The sequence below is a fragment of the Parasteatoda tepidariorum genome, chromosome 1, assembly GCF_982258835.1.
Source record: "Parasteatoda tepidariorum strain Cologne lab strain chromosome 1, Ptep-v5.0, whole genome shotgun sequence".
Taxonomy (NCBI): Eukaryota; Metazoa; Arthropoda; class Arachnida; order Araneae; family Theridiidae; genus Parasteatoda; species Parasteatoda tepidariorum.
This window is the reverse complement of record NC_141755.1, coordinates 62,791,447-62,817,553: the sequence shown is the minus strand read 5'-3', so window position 1 is coordinate 62,817,553 and position 26,107 is coordinate 62,791,447. Positions and strand designations below refer to the sequence as shown.

General features: G+C 28.3%; 1 protein-coding gene across 1 annotated transcript; it reads right to left on the bottom strand.

The window, feature by feature from the left end:
• Positions 1 to 1,437: 1,437 nt before the first annotated feature.
• LOC107452946 (uncharacterized) lies at positions 1,438 to 12,662 on the bottom strand. The gene is made up of 3 exons (XM_016069574.4): positions 12,508 to 12,662; positions 7,055 to 7,600; positions 1,438 to 2,873 (listed from the first exon to the last, which is right to left on the bottom strand). Exons 1-3 carry the CDS (start codon positions 12,517 to 12,519, stop codon positions 2,613 to 2,615), a joined length of 819 nt encoding a protein of 272 aa, XP_015925060.3. The 5' UTR covers positions 12,520 to 12,662; the 3' UTR covers positions 1,438 to 2,612.
• Between the last annotated feature and the right edge of the window lie 13,445 nt (positions 12,663 to 26,107).

Genomic DNA, 26,107 nt, shown 5'->3' with positions numbered 1-26,107 from the left:
TTGATCCTGATTTTGAGAGCTTGACAAATAATTATTTCTCGTTTAGATTTCATTAACAAAAGACGATGATTTAAGCGATCAGACGATGTGCAAAATCTAAAGCATATAAGTTGTTCCGAAATTTTTGTGGTTGCTATAGACAAGCATTAAGGAAATATTTAAAGTTCTAACATTCTTAACGGAATAATTATTTTCGGTATATTCATAAACTTTACTTAATTTCAAATGGCGGTTAAGTTCTGAAAATACAGAATGAATAAGAGTCTCACTTTTAAGTTTAAGCCGTTTTACGCAGATATTTTTATTGAATATATTTTCCAAACTTTTTCATTATGTTGTATTTTTTTAGGTCAAAATAAGTTAAAAATATTATATCTAGCATTTTAATAATTTATTATTATGAAATACAGCATGAAACGCCGTTATCTTTTTCTGCGTTAAAGGTAAAATCCATAACCAAACCAAATGCGGCTAACTTCTAAGCAACAGTTTTTCAAAATGTGCACTTATTTGCAGCTATTTAGATCTAAGAGAAACAATTATTTATTATTAAAATTTTTTTAATTTACAAAGCCAATTACTGATAAATTTTTGAATATGAAGGAAATAAAAATTCAAATTACTTTTATGGATTTTATATTTTAGTACGAATATAATTTGATAATCTAACAGGTTGTTTTTAGTAATTATTAGGCTGATTTTTATAATTAAAAAAGCATCAAAATATATTTTTACTTGTAATTAGAGCATCAGAAAAATATAGAAATGCACACCGGTGTAGTAACTGTGCCAAAATGTTATTGTGCTTTTTTGAATTTTTTAAAATAAGTAAATTATTCAAATTGCATTGTTTCTGAATGATATCCATTTGATAGTTTTAAATGAAATTAAATTTGCCTTAACAGGTATTTGTATTTTGATTTATGTAGTGAATAACGAATCTGTTTTATAATTTTTTTTTCTTAAATAAACTAATTTTTCACAGAATTTTCATTTTAATAAAAGTAAGGTCTTTTCGAGTTATTGTTCTCTAATTTTGTTTTCTTAGTTTACTACCTAAAATGATCAATTTAAAATTGATTACATCGGCAAATATAAGATAAAAAATAAAATAAGGTAATGTCAAGGTAAAAGTCTTTTAATTTTATCAACAAAAAAAAGTCTTAAGTGATATTAAAAAATGAGTAATTAAGTCTTAAGTATTATTAAAAAAACTAGTATATTTTGCTAATCTGAGATTAACTGATATCTGAGATCAAAATTTTAACTTACTTAGATTCATAGAGGGCCATTTAAAATAAATTTTTAAAAAAAATATAAAGTGAATAATGCTAATTTAAATCCCATGCTTACAAAAGATTTAGCAGACAAATATTTACAGTGTGCACGAATTATTATTTTAGATTTTGTGTGAAAATAATTCACAGTAAACACACACACATAAAGAAATGTTTATTTCAATAGTAATAAATAAAAATAAATAAAGTAAATACAAGTTATTAATAAACTCTCTTTCATTCAACTTTTTTAAACATTTATGCAAACAACAATGAATATAAATAATGAGAGAAAAAAATCAAAGAAAAAAGGTAAATATGGCTTGAATTATGATAATTCTATAAATGCAATAACAAAAGATTTAACAATACAACCTGGACAAAAAAATTATTTTCGTTTCTTTGAAAAAAATGCCACTTTATTTCATTTATATGTCAATTAAGTAGAGATGATAATAATTTAAAAAGTTTTATGGTAAATTGTATTTTAATTCACTCTGCTAGTTTTAACACGGAAGGCAAGTTAGTTAATGTCAATCGTTTTTGGCACATAGCACGCATGAAAATTAAAAAGTGAAATAATGCAGCAGAAATTAATCATCAATTTTCTATGTCTTAGTAATCCTTGCTTAGAAAATTTTTATTTATTTAGTTTTTGTTGATTTTTCAATAATTCTTTTACAATTTTAAAAGTTTAATTTAGAAAAGTAATTTATAAATTAGTTTTATCTTTATTTGATAGATTTGTTAGAGTGATCTATAAATACTACTCTTTTAATTATAAATAAATATACAGCACATCAACTTTGTATTTACAATAATAGATGAAAATAATGTCTTTGACATACGGTACAAATATCATTTGCAAACAAATGCAAAAAATCATTGAAAAACTTCTGTAAAAACGAACATTTCTAATGCTCTTCTTATGAAAGTGTTTCTTCCTTTGTGTTATTTAATCAGTTTACAAGTGGAAAAAAAATTAAAATTATTTCTAATTTTCTTCAGATATAGATTTTAATCTGCCTAAAATAAATAAGTTAATTTGTTATATACATAATTTAAACTAAGGAAAAAATTTGATTTATATTACAGAAGTATTATTTAAATATTTTATACGAAAATTAATATTATCAATAAAACGTATGGCAATGAATTCTGAGGAATAATACATTTTAAAGTTCACTCTAAAAATAAGTTCTTGTTCATTCAATATAACATTCATCTAAAATGTTGCGTTGTATAGACAATTATTTCTAAATACTTTTCTAAATATAACTCTAACAAAACTTAACAATCATAGTTCAAGTAAAATACATACACTTCTTAATATATTCAGTATTTTGCTGCTTCTGAATGTATTTCAACATCTGCTGGGTTTTGATTTTCTGTGCCTGGCTCATTTGTCTTCACAATGGCTCGGAATCCATGGGCATCAGCTACGTATTCCACTTCGCGATATATGCCATATCCATCTGTGTAACCATAGGATCCCCTTTTGTTACCGTAATCATCTCCCTGCTCTTTCCGACTCTGAGTAGCACCACTTTCATCCTTCAGTTCATATCCGAAAATGTAAGGTTGAGGCGATTCATCCTGTTACAAATAAGAAAAAGAATTATATTATTCAGTTGAATATATAAGATAATTCTTGGCCATAGATGGCGCCACTGGAAAACAAGAACAATCGCATTCCCTCTGCCTAAACAGGCATACGTCAACAGCAACAATAAATAAGATATTACCTGATTAAAAAACTTCATTTGCTTTGAAAAATATATAAATATGAAATAACAGTCGATGCGTTCTAAGCGCTCAAAAACCGGAGCTTGACATGAATTCACTGTCTTCAAGACTTGTCATTCACATCTGGCAAGTCTTGAAAATAGGCGCTTGTTTTTTTACTTTGGTCAATTAAAACATGTCGATTGTTGTTTCCTATTTATATATTTTTGAAAGTAATGAAGTTTTTTTTAATCAATATTATTCGAGCCTGTGTGGCTCAGGGGATAGAACGTTTGCTCTCCAATGAGATCAACCGGGTTCGAATCCCAGCCATAGCTGGTCGGTACGAAATCAGCATATGACTTGCACCGACTAAACTAATTGCTGACCTGAAATATCCTCAGTGATAGACGGATCATGGGTTAGAGTCTCCTTGCCGCCAGGCTAACCATGGGAGGTTCTCGTGATCTTTCTCTCTATGTAACGCAAATGCGGGTTAGTTCCATCAAAAAATCCTCACGCGAAGGCAAATTTCTCACAATACTTCATCAAGGAGTTACCTTTGTTTTCTGGATTGGGTACAAAATTTCAAGGTTACGGAGTTGAGCATTAGTAGTCGTAAACCCGAAAATTGGGTCAGCTGTTCAACAATGGTTATAAAATCAGTATTATTCGAGCTGTGGAGGCTCAGGGGATAGAGCGCTCTCCTCCCAATGAGGTGAACCGGGTTTGAATCCCGGCAATGGCTTGTCGATTCGAATACCGAACCCGGCTCGTACCCACCACAGTGCTGACGTAAAATATAGTTAGTGGTAGACGAAAATGGGTTAGAATCCCCTTATTGTCTGGTTAACCGTCCCAGGTTTTCTTGATTTTCCTCCCTGTGTAACGCAAATGCAGGTTAGTTTCATCAAAATGTCCTCCATGAAGGCAAATTTCTCCCACTACTTGATCCAGGAATTCCCTTGGGTTCTGCATGAGGTTCAAAATTACAAGGATATGAAGTTGAACATTGGTAGTCGTAAGCAGAAAATTTTGGGTGGCTGTTTAACGGCGGTTATGAAATAAAATCAGCATTTTCCCAACTGTTTTTCCAACTATTGATTAATTATTACTTAATGAATGTTTTAGAATAAAATTTTAAGTTATGGCGTGTTCAAATTTCAGGTTCAACAGTTAGGTTAAGATTAATTATCAATTGGTGAAAATTTATTTCAAGCATATTTTATGTGCGAGTATGGAGCGTAGCAAATAACTGCATTTTGAAAAATTCTTTATGGATTTCAACAAAAAACTCTGTTCATTATTTTTTTAAATTAATGAAATCTCTTATTGAAGTTAAGAGATCTTTAAATTAAGACACCTCTTTTTAATGGGACTTGGAATAGAAATTCAAATTTCAAGGGACAATTCGAAATTGCTCAAGTCAATCTCTCAAATGTATCCAAATATAGAGTTATAACTTAGTTTTATGTATATTTTCAAGTATATTTTCGGGGCCGGGATAGCCTGGTCGGTAGGGCGCTGGTCCCATGTCCGAGAGTTCGTAGGTTCGAACCCCGCCGACTGAAGACTCCCCGTGGTGACTGATGCACGTTGAATCTGTCGAGTCTCAAAGTCCTCCATGTTCCCATAACAAATCAATACCTCTGGGGGTACTGATCCAGGATCTGTGGATGATTGAATGGATGTATTAATGGGTCCGCCCTATAAACGGATGTGACGTGTGTGAGGCTGAAGTCGTATTCTTGGCCACAGATGGCGCCACTGAAAAACAAGAAAAGCACCCTCTGCCTTAAATTTGCTCGGTTTCACCAAGCAGGTTTGCTAGTGTTGCAAGTAGCATTAGAAACAACAACAGTATATTTTCTAAAAACATACTAAAAGGATAATTTTGGTAAATCTAGCATTTATATTTGTGTCTATCTGGCATTAAATTAGAGTTAGCAAAAAATTAAGTAAAAAAAAAATTCTTAATGCAGAATTATTAATATTAAAAATTATTAATGGTAATAGAAGTCATTTCTTTCAAAATATGCAATCTAAATATGAAAAATATTTTCTGTGTCTTTGGAAATAAATAAAAATAAATTAGAAGTAAGCTTCGAATTTTTTTAATGAAATTAACGGTTTTTTTAAGCACGTATAGAAATAAGTAGCAATCTGTCCTTAATTTTTTTGCTCATAAAATAAGAAAGAGATAAAATAAACAATAGCTATAAATCTAAGCCAATAAGAATTTAAAAAAAATAATTCTCTCGTGAAAACAAATTTTAATACACAAGTTTACATAATTTGATATCTCGTTTTTGTCTTTTCATCAAATTTTTTCTTGCTTTTTATTTCATCAAGTTGAAATTTTTTAAAATTTCATTAAAATATTTTTTATTTTACTTTAAATTTATATCTTATTGTTATTTTTTAAATTTCCTTTTGTTTAGTATGATTATTTTTCAATTTTACTTATCATACTGCCTTTAAAATTGCAATTGTACCTTTTTTTCTCTACATTATAAATAACTCACTGTTGTTTGAAATTAAAGGATTTTATGGATTTAGTCAAGTATTTCCATAATTATCACACAGATTTTATTGAAATTAGGAATTAAGAGTTAGTAAATTAAAAAAATATAATCATTCTATTTTCACAGATATGCAGACTTACAAAGTGTTTTTATGTTTGAAATAAAGCAGTTTAGAAAGCGATTGCTTTTAATCATTCAGCAACTCTGCTTTCTAGATTGATGTTGTAGGAAGATTACGATTTTCTATCACCTTCCCCGAAATGCCCCACAGATGTTCAATAGAATTGAGGTCTGAAGTTTTGTCTGGCAAATTCATCCGACGATTGTCTTTACTTTCCAAAAAAACGTCGATCATGCGAGCTTTATGTAGCTGCGTTTTACCGCCGACGTAAATAAAATAAGGGTCAACTGTACTTTCTTAATATATAAACATAAATTTCCGAGATCTAATCCCTATATTTTCCTCAAATTAAAGTGTCTCTTTTCAAATGGAGAGGCGTGCTGCCATTCCGTAGGTTGTTGTCTTAGACCATCAAAGCACGATGGTCATTGTTTGAGTGTGCAAATAGTAGGTCTTGGTTTGGCTCATATTTTCCTATAGAGATGGAGAAATTTGTTATCTTTTCTCCAATATTCAAATAATCTACATGAGGAGATTTGGTGGTCTACTCAGGTTTCATGTTGAAAGGCCTCTCACCCTTCTAGGTCTTTGAAAAACGAATAGGCAGGTCTCTACTCCATATATTATGTCTGAGACGCCTCTGTGAGGGCAATTGGAACTCGCACCTTCAATTTGACATCCATCCAAGGTATAAGAATGAAGTGACTGAATAATTGGGACACGGATCTCCTAAATAACTTTATTTTCAGTATGTAACTTCTCTATTTAAAATAACTGTGTGAGTCTGTATGTGCATAAGAGAAAGCCATACTCACTATAACCGATTCGTTGTTAGATTCTTTAACCATTGTTTCATACCTTCTGACTCCAGCGAATGCTAGGCATGGTCATATGCATGAATTAAAACTGTTGAATGATTATTTTTTGTTCAAACTAAATATCGTCGTATTTCAGAAGATATGAACCAGACCTGAACCAGATCTGAAACCAGTCTTGACCAAATCTGAAAATAATCTGAAGTTTGAACTCCAGTGTTTTTTTTTTTTTAAAAACAGAATTAATGTGAATTAGGGCATATGTCTGAGATTGGAAGGTGATTAATACAAAAAACTGCTATTTCGCTTTTGTAGGATTAAAATTTTCAAACGTTTAACACAAATTGCTAAAAAAATTACATTGCAGCTAAATCACATTACTTACAATATTTCAAAGTAAAATAAATAATATATAAAAAATATATAGTTCTAAAAAACTAATGTATAGTTCTCAAGAAATTTTCTAGCCGACTTATCACACAAATATATTTAAAAACCTACGTTAAACTAAAATAACATTGATTTTACTTGCAAAAAAGGTAAATTTTTAAACGTAAAATTTTGTCTGATAACTTAGAGATATTAACTTACGTAAGGAGCCGAATCATACTCAGAATTATGAGTTGCTGGAGCTACTTCCAATCTTTGAGGTGCCGGTAGATATCTTAATTTAGGTGCGTTTCCAGCTGCTGTACCGTATTCTGATGGACTCTGGTGTCTGCGAGGTGCATAGTCATGAACTAAACCATGTTCATTTGGTACTTCATCGTCATATTGGACTCCTAATGGCGGAGCAGAATAAGCTTGTTTAGGTGCTCTGTAGTCTCTCTTCGGTTTCAATCTAGGATATTCATTCTCAACTACAGAATTCGGTAAATGATTGGGTACCCTTTGAACAGGCCTTACTGAAACGGGTTCTGGTCTGTGGTTTTCTGGTTTCGGAACAATTGGTTGGTGATAAGCCGCTGGTTTCGAACTTGATGAAAGTTTTTTAGATTCGAAACGTGGCACTCTTGCTGGTTTTGTTGGTTTACCGGGAGATACTTTTTCAGTGTATACAGGAATATCCTCTTCTTCACCTAACCTTTCGATTGGATTGCACACCACAACGGTGGCAAGTACGGAGAGAAATATAATCTGAAAATGAAATTAGAAACCAAACTGTACAACAATATCTACACTGTTAACAATTTCACAGTAGATATGGTTAAATAAAAAATGTATTTAATTGTTATTTTTCAATATTCAAACAAAACAGTCAAATAACTATAAATAAGATTGTATTCAAACTGTTAACTATGAGGAAAATCGTTAATTAACTGCTTTCACTTAATACAGTTGAACGAATAGAGTTTTATCGCACCAACTAAGCCCACCCACTGAAGTCACTTAGCTCCTTGCAGATAGATGTATATTAAAGCCGAGAGGGTGAATCTGTCAACCTCATGACCGACAGATCGTCGGCTCGAGTGCCAGACAACAATATTCCCTCAGTCCTTTCAACACACGAGTTTCCAGTGTCTTGTATTCCAGTTGTGTCCTGGATTCTACAATGCCTATTACCTAACGAAAAACCTAGTTCCATTGTCCAGTAAAATTCTATTTTACGCTTTTGAAGCTAAGCTAGTTGTAAATGGTTTAAAAACCATATAGTTTTGTACTCTTGGTATTATAACCATACCAGTTGCAAGCGGTTTCAAAACTGTAAAGGTAAAGAATGTTCTTAACCTTTAAACTTTGTGGTTAATTGGTAGGACATACTGCTGCCGGTTATTTTACTATAATTAATTTTAGAATGAAAGTTCTAATACTGTTAAAGTATATTAAAAACACTGGTAGGTTTTTTTTTGTAAAGGGTTCCATTAGATATTGAATATTTCCGCTTTCATTGCACTATAATACACTTAAACTTGGGGTTTTAGCACCAGGTATTTTAACACAAACCAGGTATTACTCTATTTTTTTTTAATTTTCTGCCTATATTATTACATGCTGCCGGAAATCAGTATTAAAAAACGTATGTTTTCTTCTAGATACCAACTTATCCACCATCCTGTTGAAGTTCTTGCCAATGGGATTTGCGTGATTCGATTCCTAAATTGTTATTGTTTGGAGAAAGTACTATACACTGAAATATAAATGAAAGTCTCATTTAAATGTTGGACTGGCTCCACTGATAAAGAAATGAAGTTACCTTCCCCTGCAGAATGTACTTCTTTCTATCTCATTTTTAAAACTAGAATATATCTCCAAATTATTACTGATGTCAATATATATATATATATATATATATATATATATATATATATATATATATATATATATATATATATATATATATATTATATATATATATATATATATATATTATATATATATATATATATATATATATATATATATATATATATATATATATATATATATATATATATATATATATATATATATATATATATATATATATATATATATATATATATATATATATATATATTATATATATATATATATATATATATATTATATATATTATATTATATATATATATATATATATATATATATATATATATATATATATATATATATATATATATATATATATATATATATATATATATATATATATATATATATATATATATATATATATAGTTAATACAATATCTGGTTCAAATGAACTGATCAATATTTTATTAATTTTGTTACATGGAATGTTATGCATCTGGAAAAGCACAAATAAGTGAACATTGGTTTGACTGATAAAAATCTATTTAATGTTCACATTAATATTAAGACAAAAGAGTCGCATTTTATCATAAGTTCTATTTCAATTTTACAGCTCAATCCCCCGATAGTTTCCTGCTTTGTATATTGCTACGTTGGTTTGACGTTAAATCACAAGCTTAAGAAAATTATGAATAAAGTGCAAACTATAAAATTATTACAAAATATTTCTTTACTCAAGCTTCTTTAAGCAAGTTTAATAAATCTTCCACATTCTTTTGAACTTTCGAAAGCAAAGTGTTAGCATTAGAATTATAAACTGATTATTGTGTTAAAACATTAAGTTAAAAAAACATAAAAAAAGTCTATAAATAAAGCAAATTAAACAAGCATTGTTTATTTAATGAAAAATATTCTATATTTTTAAGTGAGATTTTTCAATTTTTGAATACTTTTATGGATATAACCATTTATCGAAACATAAGCACTTTCTGGAAGTCTTTCTGTGAATTGCAGAGGTATTATTCAACTTCCGTAAATTATGTGGGGAAAATGCACTACATGATAGCTTCCATATCAGCCAAAATGATGTCATGACGTAATTGGTCTGATAAAACCATTAACAGTCTGTGAAGGGAATGTACAGAGGTTAGCGTTCTGGCTTGTTATGAAATTTACCAGTGTTCAAATCCTAATGGTGTCTAATTTTTAATTATGTCGAAATTTTTTCTACTGTTTTTTAAAGATAAATATTATATTTAGAGTAAAAAGTAATGGAGTCTACAAAAAAAAAAAAAAAAAAAAAAAAAAAAAAAAACTATTCAAGGCAAACTTTCAAAAAAATTTCTTCTTTTTTAATATTTAAATTTTTTTAGAGTGTTTGCAGTTAAAAATATTATTACAAACTGCAAAATTATGACTTTAAATACTGAGTTGGGATGTTGTTGTTATGAGGTTTGGTAAATATAAAATTCATTAAATACGGTATTCAAAATGAAGAAAATAATTGAAAAGCTGATCGCAAAGTAGAACATTTTTGATCCTTACAAAATAATCCAATGCTTATTAGATTTATCGATCAAAAATTTATCTATCACAAAATATTTTTATGCAGCATCAATTAGTCATTATTCATTTTCAGTTGTTAGTTAATATATTGCAAAAATCACAATAAAAGCACAATGATCTTGTTTATAAATGCACGCATTTCATATAATAATTAAAAGTTATGTTTATAAATGCATTATGCATTTTGTTTTACAGTTAAAAGTTAATTTATTTTTGGATTTACGCCCATCACCAATTGGACATCTATTCTTTTCACGGCAGAGATGAGTGCTTATATTTTTATTAAGCTTTAGTTAATTATAATAATACAGGGAACAGTTTTCTTTACAGAAAAAAACTGAATTGGTTTTACACTTAAATCTCTCCAGACAATAGCCATTTTTATTGGTTTAAATTTGTTTAAGTTTTAAGCATTAGATTTATGTAAATGATTTACATGTTTACTACACACACAAGAAAAAAAAATAAATATGAAAGCATAATTAAATTGGCATTTGAGTTATCTGTCACAGTTTAGAATTTAAGCAAATATTTTAAACATGGTATTTAAAAACTCATTTCATAATTAATTATTTTTTAAAATAGCTTATTAACTTTGTGTGAAAACATATTTTGATGAAACAATAATTAAAAAATAAGTAAAAGAATATTATAATAATTAATAAATAATAATATTTAAAAAACAATTAAAAAGTAAAATGATAAGTAGATTTTTTACTTTCATGTTTTTAAATAATTGACTAGTGATAAAAAAATCTATAAATCACGGAAGATTAAACTTCCCCATTTATAGAAGTTCAAAAAACCTTATTTAAAATCTCTTTAAAAACATTTCATCGGTTAGTTTTTTTTAAAGTGAATATTTTCTTCAAATAGTTTGTATTTAATGAGAAAATATTTTGTTGACAAAGAAGTCAGTTAAAAGAAAAATTAAACACCAATTTTTGATGAAATTAAATGAACCTGATTCGAAAAAATGTTCTAAATATAATATTAATAATAATTATTCTTAATTGATAAGACAAAATAACATAGTACATACATACTCTTTTAAATTATATCGGGGTACAAAATGGTTAAAATCAGTTATTACGTGACTAAAATTGTCTGGCGTTTTCATTTCTTAACAAATTATATGGTAATTAAAATTAAGAAAGAGTTCTGAACTTATTTAAAATAAAAAAGTATAGATCAAATTGCTTTTCTAATTAAAAAATGTTAAGATATAAAATGATCAAAATTTTTTTATAATGATCTTGATTTTCTGTGTAAGTATAAATGCTTTATGATTTTTTTAATGAAGGAAAAAAAATCAGTAATTAAAAAAGATATTAAAATTTCTCTGCGACAGTAAAAGACAGTAATTAAAAAAGATATTAAAATTTCTCTACAAAATTTTGTTTAGCTAAAAAAAAAACAGCTTAATTTTTTAATATTTTCTAAATGATAAAATTAAAAAAATTACTAAAATTGGTTTAATTTTTTTGCATTAAATTGAGTGTGAAAGATAAAACTATGAAAGCATAATTTATTTCCATTAAACCTTGACTGCAAGTTTTCAAATTCTATAAATATGTTTTGAAAAATCAGTTATTAAAAAAAATGTAGAAAAGTAACAATGAAAAAAAGTTTAAAATCATAAAAGCTAGTTTTATATTCTTTAAATTTAACTTAGTTTTATATTTTTATAGTTTTTAATATATTTCTGATAGGTTTTGATAGTTTTATATATTTTAAACATTTATTTGGCTGTATTAAAATTAATAATTAGATAAATAGTTAACGGTAAGAATGTTTGCAAACATTAAAAGCAAATTAGCATATGGTTAAAATTAATAGTCAAAATATGTAGAATTTCCCTCAATTATTTATATATATATTTTAATTAACATATAGCTATTTTTATGATATTATTTTGTGTGGAATATTTTTAAAATTTAATTTACATTTTTTCAAAACTTAGAAAAAAACTGATACCACCATTTTTAATCCAAATTGAAAAGATTTCATCAAATTGAAATATCCAATAATTCTTGCTTAGAAAATATGTATAATTGTTTTTGAACTCCTTCGTATAGAAAAATTCAAAAACACCAATCTTCAACTTTCACAAAATATCCATAAGAATTCAATTCAGATGAAATGCATCGTAAATATCGCAGGAATGGTGCTAACGAGTTCATTAGCTTATTAAATCCAATTTAATTTGCATTTAAAGTTTTTAAAAAAACACTTTTCCGAACTCACCTTTGCAATCATGTCTATCACATGGGAGGAGACAAAAGTGCCTTGATTAAACGCAAACACTTTTATAACCCCGCTTGCCCTACATTTTGGCCTAAATAGGCCGATTTCACTTTCACTAAACACCAGGCATCGGTAACGACCGTTTTAAGCATACTATTTTGCTTTCCCTTTTCAATATGGGTTTTTGATTCTAAAAACTTTAATGAGGGAGTTTTTGTTTTGGTGAAACAAGTGCCTTTTCATGTGGTAATCGAGGGGTGTTTGAGGAAATGATTATTGAGCAGACGAGATGTTTCTGCCGAGTACAGTCGAGCTCGTTTAGTTACGAGCTCTGATTTAACGTGATTTAAAGAAGAAATATTTAATAAATGGGTGATTTAATGTTAAAAGGTTTACATGAAACCTTGTTATTACATGCGCAACTTGGACATAAGCTTTTCGAAACTTTTTGAGAATTATTTCATTATTTAAGAATTATTTTATTAATATATTTTGGTATTTTTTGATTATAAAAAACAGTCTGATAGTTACTTAAAATATATGTTGGATTATCGGAATTTTATTTGTACTAGCACAAATAAAATCTAAATACTTTTTACACAAATAAAATCTTAAACAAAAGTTGTTAAAAAATGTTTTTTGATTCACATTCAAAACGTTTTCAATAATTGATTTTGTAAATTGAATTAATTTCAATGATGTGAAATTGATTTTTTTAGATCTAAAGAGCGACAGAAAAGAGTAATTTTTAAAAATTGTTGCTTGGAAGTGAGCCTTATTTGGAGATTTTTACCTTTAACGCAGAAAAAGACATCGGTGTTTTCAGGCTTAGAACCATAAATAATTCAATTGCTAAAAATACTATTTTTTACTTAAATGGACCGAAATTAATACAAACTAATGAAAAATATGTTTAATAAAAAACCCATAGGGCAAAAAAGAGTAATTTTAGTCCATCAGGGATAATTATGTGATTTTTCGGTGAAATTTTCTTTCTTTCGAAGTGGTTTAAAAATGCTGCTTTAAGTCCGTCTGTTCAGAAACTGCATGTAGACAAGAAATAACAAAAAATATTATGAAGTTTCTCATGTGTAATGCCATGAATCACACATTTGCAATAAATTACATACTTGTTTCTGTGCAACATTCTATACCTGCCGTTGCTCTTGGTGACCAAATGCGACCTCTTGACCAAATGCCAGTAGAGCATGGAATCTGATAGTGAAGGCTAAGAAACAGTTAAGTTATTACAATGCAAATCTGAAGATATGGAGTTTACGAAGAAACTTCAAACATTTTAAAGAAGAATTAAGCATTTTAATAATTTATTGTTATGAAATATAGCGTAAAATTTTACAAAAAAATCTGCTATACCATAATTTTTCAGTAATATTTATTGTAAAATTACTGAACCGCTGTAGTTAAATGATTATTAATAAAAAAATATACGGTATAAATTTCACTGTAAAAAATGAATTTTATGGTGAAATTAATTTTACGGATGATGCAACTAGGATGATGGTACTTTTTACCGTAATTTATTCAGGAATGTTTTACCGTGTAATTTTATAAGGATACATTAGAATACATTAGAATTAAAATATAGTACTTATCACCACACATTTCGTGTATTATCCTAATGACACATTTCGCCACACATTTCGTGTAATATTCATTCTAATGATTAGAGCATGGCGCAAAAATCATTTATTAGGTAAAATTTACTTTTCAGTTTTGTACTTTTTACGAAATGTGTGGTGATAAGTACTATATTTTTGAAAAACAGAATTTCTGGTAAACCGTTACCATACGAACCGAAAAATTACCAATTCACTGGTTTCAATGCCGTATATTTTGATTTTATTAACCAGAATTAGATTTTTTTGTCATGAATGTCATTACCATACAGTATGTTAATTTTTCCAGAGTTAATTTCTATGTGTATCTATTTGATTTTACACTCTTAAAAATCAACGTTGAATCAAAATATATTTGTGCCTCGAACTATGATATTATTTAAATATGGTATTAAATGGAACCCTATTTATGTTTAATTTTTACCGTGTGATTAAATTTAAGAAGTGCGATAATGTATTTAACTTAGCACCCTACTACACTGTAAAAAATTCTGGATCAAATAACGGTATAAAGTAGTACCGGCATGTTGGACGCATCATCCGTGAAATCCATTTTCACCGTAAAATACTATACTGTAATTCTTACAGAAATATTTATTTAATTAGAGTAATTAAGTGATTTTACGATTATTATTATTGCAAAAATTATGGTCTATTAAATTTTTCGTTCCACAGCATGTTCCGGTAAATATGGATTTTACGGTGAAAAGTACCGGCACCCTCAGGGCCGATACTTTTTACCGTAATTTGATCCGGGATTTTTTTACAGTGTAAGGTTGTAACAAATTTTAAAAACATTCAACATGATTCAAAATTCTGAATAGTGTTGTAGTTAAAAGATTTTAGTAATTTAGTTATAGTAGTTAAAAAATATCACAAAAACCCATGTAGACCTAAAAAAGAGAACTTTTAGAGCCCAATTATGAGAATTAAAGAGAATTCTTTTTATCTTAAGCATTGCTGATTTCACAACCAGCAAAAGTTTTTAATTTCTTTCAAAAATCAAGTGTTATCTAGTAGAAGAAAATATTCCTTCAAATAATAAACATTTAAAATAACCACAAAAATTCAGGCGTTAATGGGTTTTTAACGATATAAAAAAATGTGCCTAAACTATTTTTGATGCAACGATAGAGTTTGATTATAAACATTATATAAAAGTATGCGTTTTTTTAAAGCGTTATTTAAGTCATTTAAATAACTGGGAACAACTCCGTTGTCATGAAATTAGAGTGTGAGAGATTCGTGTAATAATATTGCTAGAGATTTTTTTTCTGATCGCTAAATAGGGTGCATATTTACGTGTAGAATACTTCCGTGCGATATTTCAATTAAAATTGATATTACAAAAGATATCTTCGATATTATCACTTTGGTAGATAGCGTGATATGTAAAACCTTGTTGCTCCTTCATCGTGATAAGTTGAACCTCTTTCGTGAGTTGTTGATAAGCAACTTTTTTATTTTTTTGTTTCAGAGTATTTACCTGAATTACTCATTAAATCTTACAACACATGTAAAGACTGAAAAGGATCTTGTTCATTACACCGAACATTGACGACAAGGCATTCATGATAATAACAGTTCCTAACATTGGAAGCTATTGCTAATGAGAATAGAAGAAACTGTATCAGACTTTTTTTTAAAAATATTTAAGGCTATTACATAGCTTTAAAGTATAGTCAAACCATGCATTTACATTTTATATAAGAAGAAACTGTGTACATTTTATATAAGAATTACTGTGCACATTAAAATTTTATGTAAGGAAACTAATATTAATTTAAAATTTAACATAACTTGCAAATTATTGTTTGCAGAAAAAAATGGGTTATTTAAAAAGTGTGTATGCCTAACGCTTAACAAGAAAACCTCTGTTTTTAGGTACCTTCATCATCATTTTACAATTCACCAAGTTAATTGGAAAAGTCACCAGTAATTTCTAATCGAGTTGCGGCGGCTCGGGGAATAGAACATCTGCCACCCAATGAGGTGCCCCAGGTTCGAATTCTCTTTGTGATTGGTGGATATGAATTCTGCTCCAAGCCCGCGCTGACCAGAGTTACTGACGTAAAATATTCTCAGTAGTAGATAGAGCTTGGATAAGAATCTCCATAACCGTAGGAGGATTTTCTTCCATTTAACACAAATGCTGGTTAGTTCCCTCAAAGAAGTCCTTCACGAAGGCTAATTTGTCCCTGGCTAGTTGTTGTTAATTTGTCCCAAGTTCGGCATTGATAGTTTGATTCAGTGGAATCCCTTGTAATTTTTATCCCTTGTCTTCTGAGTTGAGATCAAAATTACAAGGCTACGGAGTTGAACATTGATAGTGGTAAACTCAAAATCGGGCCAACTGTTCAACACTGGCTACGAAATAAAATAACCAGTTTAACACATTTTTGACTTATAGCAACGAACCCCAATATTTTTAGATTATTGAAAATGCATCATTACATGTTCCAACAACCTAATTTGTTTCAGACTATTTCCAACGAGCCTAGATAATTTTTGGTCACAAACGATATCATTGTTATTAAGAAATGATACCACCACTCATTTAGTTTGATTTTCTACACTTCTCTATCTATATTGCCGGCATTAATATAATAATCATTAATATATTCGGCATTAATATATCCCACACAAATTCAGTTTAAGTAAATTTCGGTTCATACTTCAATTAGCCTAAGGGCATATAGGTTGGATATAATATTTCTGAAAAATATCAGACTGAATAAAAATTGCTAGAGATTTTTTGAATAAGTCTGGCACCTGGCAAGATGACGATATTTGCAAAGGGCTATACATATTTCCATTAGCCTAGGACGTGTATGCACGGTGAGAAGTGTCTGAGATTTCAAACGTTTGTAAAATAGTTTTCAAATATAAAGCAAAAAGCACTCCCGAAACAGCCCGCTGTGGTTCAGGAGGTTCATGGAGGTTAAGACTCCACAATTTCGTGACCATCGACACGATAGTGGCAATGTGGTCAGCACTACGCATAGGCCGCCCTTACTTCCCTGACAAACTGGTACCTATCAATCTGACTCTGAGTGGGTTTTTAGTCCACTCAGACTATTATAAGAAGTTTATGAAATTATACTATCATACGAAGAAGTTATACTATTATATTATATCTTATACTATAATACGAGGAATGGTTGCCAAGTCGAAAATCGCCCCAGAATTAATAAACTCCGGTAAACTTGGGGGTCTGGGGTTTTTGGCCACGAAGAATCGATTTGCGCCGGTTTTGAAGCGCTACGGTCGAGCAGTTCGGAGTTACAGATAGGATATTTTCAAACTTTATTAGTTCGCCATAATGGCTATAGATACTTTTCTCCACTCTTATAAATGTATGCTAATGCGAGCCTTACAATTGAAATATTAATTTTCGACAACTTAAACCAATAATATACGAAGGAATTAATAATTTAATTGTAAGGTTCGCATTAGTTTACATTTATCAAAGTGGAGAAAAGTTTAACTTTTGTGTTAAAATCACCGTCAACAAAGTCCGACATTTCAACATTCATCAGATTTCAAGCTACATTTTCAACATGCAGAACGCAACTCTACATGAAATTCTTCAAGGAGCCGGAATTTTGGAACAACAAGCGATCAACTCAATTCTACTCGCAAATGGACAACTAGAAGATACCGTCATTGTCAGAATGCTTCTCCATTACGCCGAACAAGCTTACCCGACCGTCAAAGTTGCCGTACTTCACCCTGAATTTGTCACACGCTTCTACGTTACAACAGCGGATGGCGCTTATGAAGGAATGGCTCTTCTCAACGATATCAGCGACCAGAACAAGACTTCCAACTATCTATACGGCGTTCAACAAGGATTCGACGTGCTACTCATTCCCATTCACAAGAGAGCTCAAATGGATAGAGTCGAGCACTGGATGCTAGGAATTTACGAAGCAAGCTATGGAGAACGTCAACTATTAGTCTGCGATCCAGTCGACAACCCGCTGCCCATCGATGCTGTTTTGAGAAAAATACTGCGACACGTTTTGAATACCGTTGTTACGAATGAAAAGCTGAAAGGATGCATCGTGAAACCTCGCAACGCTCTAAATAAATTTGTCAAAAATATTGAACTTCAACACACTTCAATCTTTACACTGCTCACTTTGTACCATTTCTTTAATTGTATAATTTTTTGTTATCAATTACATTTTATTTCCTATGACTTTTCAAACTTTACCTTTGTATAGAATAGTTCCCTTTCCAAACTCTGTTTAGATAGTTTACAATGGTGCACTTTAACCGGTTATCTTTTCACCAATGGTTTCACAAATTTTCTTATGGCATGTATTGTTTTGATAAATCACAATTGAAAATTTAAATCTTCGAGTTAGCTTCGATACCTGTTTTCTCCGAGCGGAGCTCGGTCACCCGCTGGTAACACTATAATAAGAAGTTTAAAAATGGTTATTATAAGTTAGTTTGGTATTCGCCATTTAACTCAAAATTTATTTTGATTTTAAAGTTGATATAAATAAATGAAGAATAAACCAAACATTAACGCGAAATTATTTATTTTTTGATAAAATTTTGTTTGAATATCCAACAAATAATAAAATAATAATCTTTTATTAGTTTGCAGGGCATCAAAATACTGTTGCATTTCAAAACGTATGTAATAGAATTTCGTGAAGTTCATATAATCGAATCAAACTATTTATTAACTTCACCTCATTAAAAGAGCTATTTGAATAAAAAGGTTGCGAAATTAATTAATTGTAGTAACTTAATTACAATAATATTTCAACCCTTTCCATTGATTGACTGTTGAGTTATTGTTTAATAAACAAATAAGACTCCCCCTGAGGCTTTTCGTGTGAAGTATACCTATTGTGTGATACCTGAAGAGAAATAAAGACACATTCACTGACAGTATAAGAAAAAAATGATATTATCTTTTCATGTATACTTGTGGTTTATTAAGAAATTAAGTGTCGCCGTTTTTTTCCTCCTATATTTTGATTAAATACCAAATTGCCACGTTATTAAGACTTTAATGTCTCGTGTTCCTTTTAAGGCGTGATCGTATATTGTATCACTGTCTCAAGAACTTTGTTTGACATAAATTTATTACAAATTATTGTCATACATTCTTTTCTTCTAAATTTCATCAATAGAACGTAACAATTGTTCGTTTAAAAGTGGTTTTTTTAACATGCGGCTAAGCTGAAAAATAGTATTCTTATTAAATTTGATTACACAGTGATATGGTTCATTATTGATTTCAATACATTATTAAGGCTGAAGAAAGTTAGCACTGTATTATTGTTCGTGATACCAATATCTGGGATCAACGTTGAATCAATACATTATTAAGGCTGAAGAAAGTTTACACTGTATTATTGTTTATGATACCGATATTAGAGATCAACATTGAATCAATACATTATTAAAGTTGAAGAAAGTTTACACTGTATTATTGTTTATGATACCGATATTTGGGATCAAACATTGAATCAATACATTATTAAGGCTGAAGAAAGTTTGCACTGCATTCTTGTTCACGATCCCGATATTAGAGATCAACATTGAATCAATACATTATTAAAGTTGAAGAAAGTTTACACTGTATTCTTGTTCACGATCCCGATATTAGAGATCAACATTGAATCAATACGTTACTAAAGTTGAAGAAAGTTTGCACTGTATTCTTGTTCACGATACCGATATTAGAGATCAACATTGAATCAATACGTTACTAAAGTTGAAGAAAGTTTACACTGTATTATTGTTCACGATACCGATATTAGAGATCAATACATTATTAAAGTTGAAGAAAGTTTACACTGTATTATTGTTTATGATACCAATATCTGGGATCAATGTTGAATCAATACATTAATAGGGTTGATGAAAGCTTGCACCGTATTATTTTTCAAGAAACCAGCATTAAGGATCAACATTGAATCAATACATTATTAAGATTGATGAAAGCTTGCACCGTATTATTTTTCAAGATACCAGCATTAGGGATAAACATTGAATCAATAAACATTATTGAAGTAGGAGAAAATTTGCACCGTATTATTGTTTAACATAGCGATATTATGAACCAACAAGGACTTAATATTTTTAAAGGTGTAATGTTTAGAGGAAACGTGTTAAGTAAAGTTATTGATTGATTTGCATTAACCAAATATAGCTCGTATCAACCATGCGGTTTGTTATTGTTCTCTATTTTCCAATTCTGATATAAAAGTAATTTTTTTCTAATGCCTAGAAGTAAAAAGTTAACTTGCTTCATTTAGCAAATATGGTAAGAATTTTTTGATAACATAGCTTTATTTCAACTTCGATTTGAAAGAATATTTTATTAATATTTAGAAGAAATAACATGTCAATTTAATTTTTATTAATTAATTTCTTCTCATAAACTGAATATTTTTGTAAATGCAATTAATTGTATGAATGCTTTTTTCCATTGAATTTTATACAATATTTGCTCTTTAGAATTTTGCAAAGCGTTACTAAATTACACAGATTTTCAATAATTTTTAAATAAAAGCAAACGTTTTCAAGTAGGATTGTTTTTTGTAATATTAGATCATAAGGAATTAGCTAAAATAATATGTTTTAAAGAATTATATGTATTGTATTGATTTTATTTTTAGCTTTTTCGAGTTATGTTTATATTTCATAAGCCGAAAAATATTAAGGAAAAAATGTAAGTTGGTCAATGTGGGATTAATATTAGATGAAATAATATGTAAAAACAAGTAAAGAACAATGAATTACAAGAAAAAGGGTTTTGAAAAAAACACTCAGAAAGTAAAAGATACTTATAAAAAAAATGACACTAAAAAAACAAGTACTAAAATTCACAACAATTTATATCTACATGGATTTAGGTGGATTAGATGGATTATATTTAGGTGATTTACTTTATTCAGTTTCATTCCGTCCCCGTGAATATCAAACACTCTAGGAATCTTGAAACATGTTTAAATTATACAATGAAATGTTTAAATCATACAATTGAAATAGTTAAAGACGCTTTAGAATGTTTTTTATTCTATGTCAAATTAATGCTTCACTACGAACACATTTGTATTTGAAAAACAATTTTTAAACTTTAAGTATTGATTTTTAGATGTATTATACAAAGGAACAAAAAATCATTTCATTTGAGCGATCCAATTGTAAAGGATTCAAAATAAGTAAACAATCTGAAAATATGTTGAATTTAATTAGCTTTTTTAATGTAAAGAAGTATTTTAAAGATGTAATCAATATTTTTCTGAAATATTTTTTTAAAGCTTTAATTTGCAATATTTAACTAAAATATTCTTCGTGCAGGTACTAAATTTCATGAATTATAATTTTTTGCTTTTGAAAAATAAAACATGAATTTTTTTTTGTGATCACTAAAGATTTAAATAAATTCTGTAGGACATAAAAGTTTTGCTGTAAAATGTTCATAAAACTATAAAGGATTGCCTAACATCTGCGTTAGAAGATAAAAATAATAACTCATGAAGCTTTTCACTTGTTGTCATTTTATTTTCGTGATCGTTATAGATTTAAATAAATTCTCTAGTACATAAAAGTTTTGTTGTGAAGTGCTCATAAGACTACAGAGCATTGCCTAGCATCTACATTAAAAGATAAAAATAATAACTCATGAAGCTTTTGATTTGCTGTCATGTTATTTTTGGGATCACTAAATATTTAAATAAATTCTCTAGTATATAAAAGTTTTAGTGTAAAGTGCTCATAAAACTAGAGCATTGCCTAGCATATACGCCTGAAGATTTAGAAACAATAACTCATGAAACTTTTCATATTTTATATATTACATGTTTGAAGCTATGATGAAAGAAATTCTCGTCACTTATTAAAAAAATACAACAAACAATGCATGTTTTATGTTTTGCTTAAGGCTGATAAATAGTTTTCTAGCAAATATGTTTAAAGCATAAAAAAGTGATAAGACTTAAGTATATTTAAAGCAGCAATTAAGCTTACGCAATCATGATAAACTAAGCTTAAAGAAAGTGATTTATTTTGTTGAGCACATGTTTTATAATATTTTGAAATAAAGGCCGTGACGTTAACTCTATTTGAATCATCAAAATGATAGAATGATTAGAAACAATTCTTAAAACCACTAATTTAGTTCGGTTGTAATCCACCCGGAGCTGTATGTACAAAGTTCTGGGTCAAAATCAAAACTTCGTGTTCCAAGACAAGAACAAAAAACGTCTTTATGAGCTAGGAAATTATACTTCATGATTTTCAACCTCTAAATTACGACAACAATTATGTGTAGACTTTGTTTTCTTGAGATGGTTGTTCTATCGTTTGATCATATCTCTAAATAATACGTATAGAAGAGTTTAGTTTTCTATTTGCACAAGTATTTAAGGCTTTGTAATTATAAAGACTTAGCAGATACTTCATTTTTTGCATAGAAATATTTCAAAACTTGATTTTTTTAGTATAACACAATTTTTAAACTGTTATTTTTCAACTAGTTAAAACTTGAAATATCTGTAGGTTAGGCTTTTTATTTCTAGCTTTTAAAAAATTTTCAGTTTTACTTTTATGAGTTTAAGAAATGTTAAAGTATTTTCAAATCATTATTTACTTTCACAATCATGTAAATTTTAACGAAAAAAACAGGGATTTAAAAAAAATATTCAAAGGTGTCCTCTTTTTTTCTATTTTAATTTATTGAAAATTAATTGAAAAATAATGGAAATTATAAATACAATAGCAAAAAACCGACATTAATGCAATATTCCTTGATCTAGTTCTGTTATATGAAATAAAATATATGTTCTTTAATAAAATTACATAGGTCAAGAATTTCTTTTGTTAGAAATTATTCTAAATCAAGCTTAAAACTAATTATAATTCTTCTTAAATATGCATAGTAAAGATATAAATATATTTTCAAATACTTAAACATTAGGAAATCAGTGGCATCTTAGTTCAGAAATTCGCATCTATTAGTGAAATAATTCGAGAAAAAGCATATTTTTCTCAAGAAAATTTATGAGAAATTGAAAGGAATGATAATGTTCTTATTTACTTCCAACAATCAAAAGAATAAAAATGAGATAGTTAATGTAATTTTAAACTTCATGAAAAATAATTGCTATATTTTTTATTTAGTCAAAGTTCAGTTAAATCAGAGAAATATTAATATACACAGAAAAATGAGAAATTTCGTATTTTTCTCATTGTTATTTATTTGTGCATAAGCTGGCTTATTTTTGAAGTTTTTAATTACATAGTTCACTCCAATAATTTTATATAAGCTAGAAATATTTTGATGAATTGATTCTGATTTTAATAAATTATGCTTTTTTTAAGTTAAATGTTATTGAAATGAAATGAGTGTTTTTTCGTTTACTTTTTGTTATTTATGTGACCATATCTTTCGATTCAACTTATGAAGGTTCATGAAGAGTTTAATTATGTTTTTCATTCCCTGAATAGATTTTGTTTTTCATAAAAGTTCAAAAGAAGCGTATTCTTGAAAACGTAAAAAATTAATGTTTAAATTTTTATAATTGTCTTGCAAATATTTTAACTTAAATCTAAATCTCAACATCTTGCTATAGTTATAAGTAAATTTTAAAACTTTTCATTCCGTCATTAATTTAAAACAGCTCTTTTTTAGCTCATTTATGTTAGGAAATGCTTTAAAATGCTTTGCTTTAAGAGAAGATTTAAAAGCATAATTGCAGTGAAACCTAAAGTTAAAGCTGTATCTTTTTCATTTTAATTGACTATATTTTCAGCATAGAAATTTATTAATTTACTATGTAAGGAAAAAAAAAATTCTGCTTAAACTAATGTAATGTTTCATGTTACTGCAATGACATTTTTGGTAAAAAAACAACAACATAATTCTGGTTAATAAAACCAAAATATACGCTATTTAAACCATTTTGCTGGTAATTTTTCCGTTAATATGGGAGTGGTTTACCGGAAATGCTGGCTCTTAAGCATGTAATTGTTATGAGCAAACATTTAGTAAAAATACAAAAATGAAAAGTAATTTTAACTGAATAAATTGTTCTTGTACCATAATCTCTTTTATCATAATCACTATTGTATTATGATAAAATGTAGTAATTTTATCATAATACAATAATTTTAACCGAATAAATTGTTCTTATGCCATAATCTCTTTTATCATAATCACTATTGTATTATGATAAAATTACCAAATTTTATCACATTTACCAATTTTTTTCACATACTATGAAACTAAAACGCTTTGATTATTGAGCTTTTTGGTGTTCCCATAAGGCTAGAAACACTGTTAATTTTATCACATTCACTTAGTCTTGACCACGCTTTTTCTCAGTTAATGATTGAAACTTCAAACAACTGTGTATAGTGATAGGAAATTATTAAATAGAACTACTCCTAAATTCTTATTTGCTTTAGTTCAAAAGTTTTCCTGTTATTCTGTGTTAAATGTCCTTTTATTTTACTTGCGTAACGTTAGTTTTTGTTCGATAAGTGCTTAATTATTTCATATTCCCGTTGTCCCTTGCCAACCCCATAACGTATCAATACTTTTCCATTTTTACGATTTGATAGCATATTTACAAATCATGAAAGTAAGTTGATAGTTTTGTACAGTACGTATATTAAAATTTTTTTCATTGATTAAATTCAATAAAAGCTTTAATTTAAACATAATTAATAAAACGATTTGTATTTGAACTGAAAATCAATTTTCAACTCCATCCCGTGAATGGATATTTTGATCACATTCGCAGACAGCCGTTCAACCAGGTCAAAGAAAATAATATGCTTTTTAAATCGAACACAATACTAAACTCGTTCGCTCTACTAGACTCACTCTTAAATTGCTCGAGGCTATCTTACCGATCGTTTTCTCAGGTTTTAAATGCTTGAACCACACCTACTGCTTTACCCGTGAAATGGAAATGATTAGAACACATAAAAATATCAATAATCGTCTGACAATTAAAGATACATTTATCGTCTGATATTTTTCAGGTGCCAATAGATGAAAACGATAACATAATGTTGAATATAAAATTTTTGATTGACAGTTTTGGACTGTACAATTGTTTGCACGGGTTATGGGATATAAAGTTGTCACGAAACTATGTAAATAGTGACATCAATTCAAAAGAACAGTATTTCAGCCTATTGGGTTCTAAAAAATTGGGTTGAATTAGATTAGTTAATTTGTCAAATTGAAACTAGAGGTAAGTGGGCGTTAAGAGTTGATTTAATATGATAGCGTCTGAGAAAATAATTTGAATGATCTAGATTGTTCTATGAATATAACTCTTCTGTATTGTTATTTTTCAATTCGAAAGAACTTAAGATTTAATTTTTTAAAATACATGATTAGAAATAAAAATATTCTGAAATTTATTGTACAAATATTAATATAGTTTATTGTACAAATATTAATATAATTTATAATACAATTTTATTTCAAATGTATTGAAATTTCCATAACTTAGGAATTTGTCATTATTAACTATTATGAATTATAATTTTTCTTCGATTCAGCCACAGAAAAATCTTCGATCAATTTTAAAAAGAAACAAACGGCGCTTATTGTGAATTTCAAGAATAGACACTGTACAATAATTTAGTGTGTCTGGCATGTTGTTTTTAGTCCATTATTTTTAGTTCTATTCCATAATTCTACTTATAAAATAATTATAAGAAATAGTAATAACTCATATTTAATTTCTATTTGTTTATACGAATTAATAGTGCATGTCAAGCGTATAAATATGTATCACATATAACCCAAAAATAAAATTAAGAAAAAAAAATAGATATTGAGATATTTAAATCAAATCATAACTTATGCACTTATTTTCACTAACACTCGGCATCATTTAAATAAAACATCAAAACATTTTATGAAATTAAAATTAAACAAATAAACGAACGGTTAATGCGGATTCATA

Bases quoted from the DNA above. Each gene is read 5' to 3' on its own strand.
- LOC107452946 (XM_016069574.4), bottom strand. The intron at 2,874-7,054 runs GTAAGTTAATAT...TATTTGTAACAG, and splicing joins AGTATGATTCGGCTCCTTAC to GATGAATCGCCTCAACCTTA.